Raw genomic sequence first — 11573 nt, 5'->3', positions numbered from 1 at the left:
AAATGTGTAGATAGGCTCTACGTCTAAAGAGGCACTCTTTTTGGCAGGAACTGTCTTTTGCAAATTCCAAAGTTTCAGGGTGTGGTCCTCAGAGGCAGTAACCAGCACAGGTTCTACAGGATGAAAAGCTAATGCTCTGACTCCATCAAAATGACTACGTAGTGTATACTTGGGGTTCCAAGTCTTTCGAAAGGCATCTTTATTGGCCGGCAAATCATAACTATAGTCTGCATCATTTGTTACCGTCAAGTCTGCAAGGTCTCCAAGGCCCAGTACACTTAACAAAACATCATCAGAACCCATAATAAATGACTTGCCTCCTCCAGATGGAAACGTTATTGGTTCAGCCCATTCTGTACCATCCCCTGAACTCCGTGCTTCACCAGCTCCTTCACCATCTTCTGCAGTCACTAAAAAGTCGAATTCTTTCAGTGCTTCCTCGGTATCAGGATCATCAGTTAAGTCAGCAGCTAAACCTTCATTACCTATTTTGTGCTTATTGATCCGAAGTTTCTCTTTTCCTTCTGGGATGCCCTCTAAGAAAATGACACCCGGGAGCGTGCTGTGTTAGCTAGCAGGCTACGCGCTTGAGTCGGGGGCAAAATAGCCCCACGTTGGGCGCCAAAATGTAATGGCGTAAGCGAATGCAGACAGATTGTCAAAATATAGACAGCTTTAATGGAGGAATAGACTTACAGAACCACTGTTCCCGCGGAGACCAGGAAAGCAGAAGAAGAAGGCTGGGAGCACGCTCACCAATTTTATAGGAGAACTTTAGCCTGAGGCGAACACGCCCCCTAAGGGGTGGGACTTATCCCTACAGAGCTCAATAAATAAAAAAAAAAGAAAAAAGAAAAAAAGGGGAAAAAAAAAGGTTGAACGGAGCCTCTGCTACTGTGCACATCATAAAGGACAAGCCTGCCATTCCACAGCTGTGGGGACACTGCTGGGGGTGGGGATGGGAGCCAGAGGCTGGGAGGTGTTCACAATGCTTTACCCCTACAAAAAGCCCTCAAGAACGCGTCTCACAATCGGTGGTACTGTAAACTTCTGGAAGTGGACGGCACACTGCCTGTAGATATCCTTCCAGAGCCTTCTCGCCCAGCTGGTCCTGGACTACAGCAATGCTTTGGGTCTGGGAATGAGGCTCAGTTTATACAGAGCTTGTCCAGCAGCCATGGAGTCCTGGGTTCCATCTCCAGCACCACTAATTCTGATGTGATCGAATATGCCTGCAATCCCAGCACTGGCGAGTGGACGAGGTGAAAAGTTTAAGTCATTCTCAGCTGCACAGTGAGCCCCGGAAGGCTGTGCGCACCGGGTACTTTTTCTGCTGCAGTGACAAAAGCAACTGAAAGGATTTCCTTCCGTCCGGGTTCAAGGGTACCATCCGCTATTGCAGAGAGGTCACACAGCAGCTGATGACGTCACATCCAGTCAGGCGCAGAGAGCAGTGGACCCTCGTCCTCAGCTAGCTTCTTCTTACCCGGGTCAGGACCTGGGCATGGAATGGTGCTTCTCACTTTCAGTGTGAGTTCCCTCTTCAGTTAACCTGATGGACATGCCATCCCCATAGACGGATGCTAAATTATTCTCCTAAAAGTTATGTAGTAAATTCCCCTGAGTTAAAAGATTCCATCTTGAAGCCAGGCGGTGGTGGCATACACCTTTAATCCCAGCACTTGGGAGGCAGAGGCAGGTGAATTTCAGAGTTTTAGCCTAACCTGGTCTGTGGAGTGAGTTCCAGGACAGTCAAGGCTGCGCAGAGAAACCCTGCCTCAAAAAAGGAAGGAAGGAAGGAAGGAAGGAAGGAAGGAAGGAAGGAAGGAAGGAGAAAAAGAAAAGAAAAACAACAAAAAATCCATCTTGAAAGTAAAAATAGTAAGACTCAGGAACTTGAGGGAGGCTTCCCACGCTTCAGAAAAAAACCTCAAAAGTCTCAGGAAGTACTTGAAACTGACCAGAGTCACTGCTCATTACTTCCCTCAGACTTGTATAAGCAGTAATGATTGCTTCCCCAGCCCCTCCCCTAGGCAGTGAACCACTTCCCGGGCCCTTGTATTGCAGATGCAGCAGGCTTTCTTTTTGGCGACAACCAGATCATAACACAGAGACTCATTATTAGTTATGAATGCTTGGCCTTTTATTACGCTTGTCCCACTAGCTCTTCTAACTTCATCAGTTTCTCTTCATCTGCGCTTGCCTTGAGGCTTTTTACCTTTGATCCTGTATGTCATACTTTCCTGTTCCCTCCATGTCTGTCTGTCTGGTGGCTGCCTGGCTGGCTGGCCGTGGGTACCGCCCTCATTTTCTGCCTCATTCTCTTCTCTCTTCTCCCATTCTCTCTTCTTTCAAGCCTTGATTCTGTCTCCTACTTCTTCTCTCTGCCCGCCAGCCCTCACTATCCTTCTATTGCCTAAGCTGTTGGATGCCTAGCTTTATATTAGACCAATCAGGTGCCGTGGGCCGGCAAAGCAACACAGCTTTACATTATTAAACAAATGCAGCAGAAACAAATGTAACACATCTTCACATCATTAAAGTAGTAATATTCTGCAACATAAACAAACGTAACAGATTTTTACATGTTAAAGTGCTATTCGCAACACTAGATATTTGGATAGGTGTATGTACACATTGTATATATCTGTTACTGCCCTGGTCCCTGGTCTCTTTACAGTGTTCTACATAAAACTTTCCTTTGAATTCTAAAAGAAGTTGGAGTCAAATTGAATGTGCACTCAATATATAGACTGTTTCCCTAAGCAAGAGTTGAGGAACTCTGCATAGCGTGTACACTGTGGGCAGCATCACCAGCCCTCCAGAGTGCAGTAAAAATGCCCATCCAAGGACTGGGCATGGTGGTGGACGCCTGTAGCTCTGCTCAAAGGGGGAGAAGCCCTCCAGAGTACAGTAAAAATGCCCATCCAAGGACTGGGCATGGTGGTGGACGCCTGTAGTTCCGCTCAAAGGGGGAGAAGCCCTCCAGAGTGCAGTAAAAATGCCCATCCAAGGACTGGGCATGGTGGTGGATGCCTATAGTTCCGCTCAAAGCAGGAGAAGCCAGCAGATCTCAGTCGGAGTCCAGCCTGTCTATCTAGTAAATTCCAGACCAGCGATTGCAGCAAAGTGAGACTCTGTCTCAAAAAACAGAAACATGGACAGGAATGTGGAGGTCAGAAGGCATTTACCGAGTTAGTTCTTGTCTTCCACCTGAGTTCCAGGGAGTGGAATAGGGCTCCCAGATCTTCACAAGTGCTTTTTCTTATGCCGGGTTCACGGCCATTTTTCAGTGTAAAGATGTGTTGCCTGCTTAAGTGGCAGGATTAGGAATGTTCTATCCCACCATGCCCAGTTCCTTTTTAGAGTGTATATGTGTGTGTGTGTGTGTGTGTGTGTTAGGCATATATGTAAGTGCAGTGTCTATTTAAGCCAGAAGAGGGCATCAGATACCCTGTAGATGAAAATTTTAAATATTGAACAATTTCTCCAGCTTTTTTTTTAAAAAAAAAAACTTACGTGTGTGTGTGTGTGTTGGCCGCATGCAGTCCCAGTGCACATAAGTGTTGAAATAGTTGCGGCGGCGGGGCTGCGTCCCCAACACCCCGGCCGCTTGGCTAGCTTATGCCCGAAATAACAACACACAAACTGTATTCATTTAACTGCTTGACCCATTTCTATCTAGCCTCTTCTAGGCTAACTCTCGCACCTGGACTAGCCCATTTCTAGTAATGTGTGTAAGCACCCCAAGGTGCGCTTACCGGGAAGATTCTAGCCTAAGTCCATCGTGGGTTGGAGCTGCCTGGGAGAGCAGAGCATGGCGTCTCTGCCCCAGCAGAGCTGTCGGGTCTGTCCAGGAGCAGAGCAGAGTCTGACCTCACTTCCTCTTCCGCCCAGCATCCTATTCTGTTTATTCCACCCACCTATGTTCTAAGCTATGAGGCCAAGCAGTTGGTTTATTATAATTAACCAATTACCTTCCTCCATCACATAAGGAAGTCAGAGGACCTACAGCAGTTAGCTTTTGTCCACTATGTGGCTCCCAGGAGTCCAACTGTGAGACATTTGCAGCAAACATTGCCCCTCTGCTGTGCCATCTCACTGCCCCAGCCCACTTGTTTTGCAATTTTGAAAAGATAAAAACATAGCATAAGCATTTCATTAGCAGCCTCTTCTGGCCTGGGCTAGGGAGTGAGGTCAGGACAAAGGAGGACAACTCTGTCCTTGCATGTCAACCATTGTTTTTTCTCTCTGAACCTTGACCCAGGAAGATCAAAGCCTGGTATTGTCCCCAGGTATGAGTGATCTTGATGTTCCCTCGTAGCCAGAGTCTTTGGCAACAAAGTCACCAACATGACATTTTGCTTATCTTATGACTCAGCAAACTCCTGTGTTCATTCCTTTCAGCCAACTTTGATTTTGTCACAAGGTTTGGTGGCAGCTGCCAAGTTACTCTTTCCCTCTGTAAATAATAGAAATTTGAACCGGGATGGTGGTGCATACCTTTAATCCCAGTACTCAGGAGGCAGAGGCAGGCAATCTCTGTGAGTTCAAGGCCAGCCTGATCTACATGGTGAGTTCCAAGGCAGCCAGGGCTACACAGAGAAATCTTGTCCCAAAAAAAAATCAAAAAAAAGACTTGAGCACCAGATACCTTGAAACTGTACAACACAAAGCATGTGAAATCTTGGTTTATTTGTATTTCTGTCTACCGACCTGTGTCACTTCACACCAGAGTGAGGGGCTCCAGAGGCTGTGTGTCTGGATGTTATATGGACACGTCAAGGCACTAGGGAAAGGAATCTACACATGTGGAGTATTACTTTAGCTTTGTGGAGGTCTGGCGCCTTGGTTTATGCTGCATTTGTTTAACAATGTAAAAATGTGTTGTCTGCCTAAGGCACCTGATTGGTCTAATAAAAAGCTGAACAGTCAGTAGCTGGGCTGTAGGAGGATAGGCGGGGCTGTCAGGAGGAAAGAATAAACTGGGGGGTAGAATCTAGGCTTGGGGGTATAAAGGAGAAAGAGGAGATACCAGGACAGTCAGCCAGGCAGTCAACAGACAGACAGACACTGCCTGGCCCCTTCTTTAATCCTGCTTCCAGGGTAGTGGGACTGAAGTCAGGTGGGCAACTATGGCTGCCCTGTCACTAAGCCTGGATTAAAATCTCTTCCCAGGCCATGTCCAGAATTACAAAGAAGGAGCAGAACAATATTAGCATATCCTGACCCTTTGTTAGGCATGGCAACAGTGTGGGAGGCTAGGTGACCACCTTCTGTGTGGCAGGTGCAAACTATGGCCTGATAGTCTGGCCGCCATACAATGCAGACATATGGGCCTGTATAATATATGGCCCTACCGTGGTGGTGGTGGTGCACAACTTTAATCCCAGCACTCAGGAGACAGAGGCAGGCGAATCTCTGTGAGTTTGAAGCCAGCCTGGTCTACAGAGTGAATTCCAGGATAGGCTCAAAGCTACAGAGAAACCCAGTCTCAACAAAACAAAACACCAGCCAAACAAACAAGAAAACATAATGAAAGAAAGATAAAAAGACTCAAGGAAAAAGGTTAATTTAAAGTATAAGAGATAGTGGGACATGCATAAGATAAGGCTAAACATTCATAACTAAAAATAAGTCTCAGTATCATGATTCAGGAGCTGGCTGGTGGCCCAAAAGCAAGCCTGTTACAGCACACATATGCCTTATGAATATGTATGATACACATCTGTATTCGTTTTCTGTTTCTGTGATAAAGCACCTTTACCAAAAATAACCCAAGAAAGAAAGGATTTCTTCTGTCTTACCAGGATGGTGCATGGCTTGCCCTAGCTGGCTGGTTCCTTCTCTCCCTGCTGGTTTGATCTTGGTAGGTTAGCCAGGCTGACCTCCAACTCCTGATCCTTTTGCCTCAGACTCCAGGCAGCCTACTCTGATCCGTTAAGAAGCCAGCCACAAGGCAGTTCCTCTATGAGCGAAACATTTTATTGGAAGGAATGCTTGTGTGAACAACCTCAGAATATCTGAAAGGCAAATCTGTGTGGCCCTCCTAACTACCCGGTGTCTCCCAGACCAGCAAGGGCCCTGTCACCAGGCCACACAGACCTCCCAGTTTTGAGGGATCAGGAATCTAAGACGTGTCACAGACTCCGAGTGTGGTGATCGTGGCTTAGCTCGAGGAGTAAACCCTGTCCTCACATGGTGGGAGGGTCAAGGACTCAGCGCAGCTTCCTTTGGCCTGAAGACCAAAGGCCTCAGTTGCTACAGCTATGGTGCTTGAAGCCCTAAATTCTTTTTTTTTTTTTTTTTTGGTTTTTCGAGACAGGGCTTCTCTGTGGCTTTGGAGCCTGTTCTGGAACTAGCTCTGTAGACCAGGCTGGTCTCGAACTCACAGAGATCCGCCTGCCTCTGCCTCCCGAGTGCTGGGATTAAAGGCGTGCGCCACCATCGCCGCCCGGCCCTAAATTCTTTCTGTAGAAAGGCGTGGTGCACACTGTATTAATCCCAGCGTTTGCAAGCAGGACAAGGAGGCTCAGAATTTAAGGCCATCCTCAGCTATCTAGCAAGTTCAACTCTAGCAAAAGCAAACAAAACAACAACAAAAAAGGTGGCACCAGAGGGACAGAGTGGTGAACAGCACTTGCTGCTCTTGCCAGGGAGTGTGAGTCTAGTTGCCAGCACAAATGTGGTTCCTGAACGGGAGGGCAGTCACTCCGTCGTCAGCGGACCTGACACCCTTCTCTGGCCTCCGAGGCACCTGTACAATATGCACATAACCACACACACATAAATAAAAATAATTCTTTCAAAGAAGTTTATAAGACACACAGGGCTAGCGATAGGGCTCAGAGGGAAAAGGAGCTTGCTACCAAGCCTGACAACCTGAATTTGATCATCAGGATGCAGGGTAGAAGGAGAGACCTGACCCCGGAAGTTGTCCTCTGACCTTTCCCCGCTCACTGTGAAACTGTGGAACACACCCCTCCCTTCCCCAGGCAGGCCCTGAGTTTACACAGCTGAGGGTGGCCTTGAGCTCCTGGTCCTTTTGCCTTGCCCTCACCTCCCAGAAGCCACCATGCCTAAGTTTAAGAAATGAGGGTACTCGGGGCAAGCGAGATGAGCCGCATCTCCAGCCCAGAAGTCCCTTGCTTATACTTACAATGTTCAAATATTTGATGAAAATAAAAATTGTGAAATTCTTGGCTTCCTATTTTTAGTTGTGGAAGCACGGCGGTGGAATGTTGACAGGAAAGTTAATTCTTTAAAAATGAATTGATCATTAACAAAACCCCAAATAGTCATGGCTTCTCCTGTCTACACACAACGTGCTGGTCAACGTGAAAAAGTTTCAGCACAATCTTCCTAACAAATGGTGCTGGGCAAACAGGCCCAGCATTTACAGGAAGGGGCTGAGGAGCCTGCTGCCTTCAGGGTAGCAGAGTCTGTAATCTAAAGTGCTAGAGGCTGGGGCAGGAGGATTGCTGTGAGTCCAAGGCCAGCTTCCTCTAGTTGATAAGACTTTGTCTCTAACAACAAAAGAAAAAAAAAAGGTGAAGTTCTGAAGATGGAATACAGGCTGTGTTTCGGGGCTCACAGTTATAGCCTCAGCTCTCAGGATGCTGAGACAGGAGGATTGTGAGTTCCTGGCTGTCTGAACCACACACTAGGAACCTATCTAAAAAGGAACAAGAGTCAGATTACACAACAAATGAATCTACTCACTTCCTGAGTTTTTTCACCCCGTGACTACTCCCTGGTACTCACCTGTGCACTTATGGGCGCTGCAGGGTTTTACGTGAAGTGTGGTAGTGTTACTTTGTTTTTGTTTTTGCTATTTTGGCCTTTCTTTTTTTTTTTCTCTTTCTTCTTTCTGTCTTCCTTCCTTTCTCTCTCTTCCTCTTTCCCTCTTTCTTTCTCTTTCCTTCCTTCCTTCCTTCCTTCCTTCCTTCCTTCCTTCCTTCCTTCCTTTCCTTCCTTCCCTCCCTCGCTCCCTCTTTTCCTCCCTTCCTTCCTATCTCACTGTGTAACACTGGCTATCTCTCACTCTGTAGACCAGGTTGGCCTCAAACTCACAGAGATCCGCCTACCTCTCGAGTGCTGGGATTAAAGTGTGTGTCACTGTGCTCATGTTTGTGAAGTGTTTTTCATCACAACTTCAAGAACATTTGCCAGGATAGAGTTTAATAGTTCTACGATCTAAAGAACAGGGCAGACTGGGTGAGGGTGAGGTGTAATTTTGCTCCTTGGTGCACCAGCCATTATGTGCCACATGGCTGGCTGACCACTACTGTTTTATGATGTGTGAGCTCAGTTGTTGCTGCTATAGAGCTAAGACTCACAGCCTCATCTGTTTTCTCACCGAGGCTGGAGGATCAGACACTCAAGGTCAAATGAGCAGTTTAGTGAGACTAAAAAACAAAATGGAAACTTGAATATGACAGAATAGTAGATCCCCTGCCTAGAATCCCCAAGTGAGGGGTTGGGGTGTGGCTCAGTGGTAGAGCCCTGCCTAGAACCCCCCAGTGAGGAGCTGAGGGAGTAATATTGTGACTGATTCCTTGCCTAGCAGGAACAAGGCTCATGATTCCATCTTCGGTACTGGAAACAAAAAAAGGGCCATGTCCCTTCAAAAAATGCATTAATTTCCTAACCTCAGCTAGTACGGAAGTGGCTTTACCTAGAAGCAGGAGTGGATGTGGTTGTGCATGCTGCCAATCCCGGCACTATGGAAGCAGAGACAAGTAGATCAGTGTGATTTTGAAGTCAGCCCTGTGGTTTACATTGTGAGTTACAGGGTGGCCAGGGCTACATAGTAAGACCGTGACTCAAAACAAAACAAAAAGCGTCATAGCCCCTAAGAATCTGAGGAGGTTTTAGAATAGCACTTTGGGATGGCTGATGATTGGTTCCGCGGTAGAGCTCGTGGCAAAGGCTCTTGGTGCCGAGTTTGATGCCGAGCTAGAACTACCAGAACCGCTGGTGTAAGAAGAGAATTGACTCTTTTGTTTGTTCTCTCTGTGTAACTGCCCTGGCTGTCCTAGAACTCGCTCAGTGGACCAAGCTAACCTCGAACTCGCAGGCATCCACTTGCTTCTGCGTCTCCAGTGCTGGGATTAAAGGCGTGCACCACCACCGCCTGGCGGCTGGTGAGAATTGACCTTGAAAGTTGTCCTTTACACACACGCCCCCTATACACACACAAGTGAAAACAGTGTACAATGTCGAGCATTATCAAAAGCTACCTCTCCCATGAGATTACGTGGTGGCAGTGGCCCACAACACAAAAACAAAAGTCTCCATGCTTAGGCAGTTTTGATGAACAGTTCTGAGCCGCTTCTACAGCCAAGAGTGTTGTGCCCAGTGTGGAGTGGCACCTTAAGGGTCTCACAGTCAAAGAAACACAGGAAACATGTTTCGGTTCTTCCCAAACACATAGTTTTTTCTCAAACTATTTATTACCCCAAGTAAGAAAAAAATTAAAATAAATAAATAAGATAAATACCCCTAATAAATAGAAGAACCCCAAACAGATCCATCCCCAGAATCAGGAAGTCTCAAGAAACATAGCTGGGGCTTCGGCCCTGCAAAGGCCCCATCATGCTCAGGGGGTCAGAAGAGCCCACATCGGGGGGCTCTGGGGCCAGGAACCCTGGTGGCTCCTGCGGTTGGTGGAGCTGGCCTGGCAGAGGCAGAAAACGCACAGGTCCCCAGGCTGCTAGGCCCTGGCTTGGAGAGTCGCTCTTAGGCAGGCGCAGGGGCAGGCCATGGGCTTCAGACTGGTAGACGTTGTATCCATCCTCCAGAAGCAGCTCCCTGAAGCTGCAAGCCTCAGGATCGAAGTGAACCTGGGGACAAAGGAAAAAGTCAGAGAGCCACGGTACATTTCCATTTGCCAAGCCCTGACTCAAGGGTCCAGCCCTAGACTCCTTCAGACTCAAGGTCCAGCCCCAGACTTCCCCTTCAGACTCAAGGTCCAGCCCCAGACTCCCCCTTCAGACTCAGGGTCCAGCCCCAGACTTCCCCTTCAGACTCAAGGTCCAGCCCCAGACTCCCCCTTCAGACTCAGGGTCTAGCCCCAGACTCCCCCTTCAGACTCAGGGTCTAGCCCCAGACTCCCCCTTCAGACTCAGGGTCTAGCCCCTAACTCCTCTGTCATACTCAGGGTCCAGCCCCTGACTCCTCCGTCAGACTCAGGGTCTAGCCCCAGACTCCTCTCTCAGACTCAGGGTCCAGACCTGGACCAACTCCCCTCACACTGGGGCCCCAGACCCAGCCCTCCCTATTCACAGGCTAGCAGGTTCAGGCCCAGCATCCTCCCTCAACTGTTCTGTGTCTAGCTGGCGGTCTGCCCACCACCTCCAGTCATGTCACTTATTGGTCATGGGCACGAGAATGTCCCACTGTCAGCAGTAGCAGAGCCTATGGGAGCGTCCAGAGTTACAGTTCTGACACCTGGCCTCTCCAAGGCCAGGACTCGAAGCCAGTGGTGATCTGCCTGGCCTCAGTTTTCTCCTCTTGCCAGCACAGACAACAGGAGGGGCCAAGGTAGAGCACACTGACCATGCACTGGCTTTAAGCATGGGCCCTAAGAGAGGACCACAGAAAGGGACTCACCGATCCATACAGAGCTCCATCTGGCTGTTGGCAAAGAAACCTAGAGGCCTTGACACCTCGTATTTGAATGACCCCTGGCTTCAAGGCTTTGAGCTCCAGGAGACCTGTGGGGCAAAACAAAGGCACTCAGGCTCTGTCTAGACCTGGGAGACCCCAAGACCCTGGTCTGCTCCCCACACTCACTTTCTGGGCTGCGGAGTGTGGCGCCTACCACTGTGCCATCCTCCCTGACCTCCAGGTGGGCTTCAGTGCCCTGGTCGTCATCTGTGTAGAGGTGCCTCTGCCGGACTTGACCCCCAAACTGGAGGAGGGGGCTGGAGTCAGGAATGGGGTGTGCCTGGCAGACCCCCAGCAGGAAGACAGCCAGCAGAGGGACCCACGGTCCTGGGACCCCAACTCTAGGTTTCATCCAGTCCATCAATAACACACTCCTCTAGAGAGAGTCCCTGGCAAGCAGGCGGCCGAGGAACGGTTGTCTGGAATTGGCTTCTGAACTGGGTGCCCCAGCAAAGCAGATTCCAATTCAAACTGGGACTCAGGCAGAGCAAATGCCTGTGTCTCCTGTTGACTCTCCAGCTAACAAGACACTAAGGCTGTCTGCTGAACGCAGAAGTACCAGAATTTATACCCAGACAGGCCCGCCCATGTGTCCTCCTCACTCCTGACGCGTGATATTTGACACACTTGGCAGAAACCTGAATTCCACCGTGGCCAGGGCTGCCTGGACAGATGATGCAATGGGGGGGGGGTCTTTCTAACAGGGGTCTGAGGGAGGAGGGCTGGGGTCTGCATTCCTGGGTCTGAGGGAGGAGGCTGAGGTCTGAGGCAGGAGGGCTGGGGTCTGAAGGAGGAGGGCTGGGGTCTGCACTCCTGAGTCTAAGGGAGGAAGCTGGGGTCTGAGGGAGGAGGCTGGGGTCTGCACTCCTGGGTCTGAGGGAGGGGATTGGGGTCTGCACTCC

The 11573-nt window shown here is 49.1% G+C and overlaps 1 protein-coding gene across 1 annotated transcript; it reads right to left on the bottom strand.

Annotated features, from left to right (window-relative positions):
* Positions 1–9441: 9441 nt before the first annotated feature.
* Fgf21 (fibroblast growth factor 21) lies at positions 9442–11510 on the bottom strand. Its single transcript, XM_050121331.1, has 3 exons — positions 10798–11510; positions 10615–10718; positions 9442–9845 (listed from the first exon to the last, which is right to left on the bottom strand). Exons 1-3 carry the CDS (start codon positions 11030–11032, stop codon positions 9555–9557), a joined length of 630 nt encoding a protein of 209 aa, XP_049977288.1. The 5' UTR covers positions 11033–11510; the 3' UTR covers positions 9442–9554.
* Positions 11511–11573: the final 63 nt, after the last annotated feature.

The sequence above is a fragment of the Alexandromys fortis genome, unplaced genomic scaffold (genome assembly GCF_014885135.2).
Source record: "Alexandromys fortis isolate MF-2015 unplaced genomic scaffold, M_Fortis_MF-2015_v1.1 scaffold_161, whole genome shotgun sequence".
In the NCBI taxonomy this organism is placed as follows: domain Eukaryota; kingdom Metazoa; phylum Chordata; class Mammalia; order Rodentia; family Cricetidae; genus Alexandromys; species Alexandromys fortis.
Note: the sequence above shows the minus strand (reverse complement) of the source record. Positions and strands in the feature narration are given on the sequence as shown.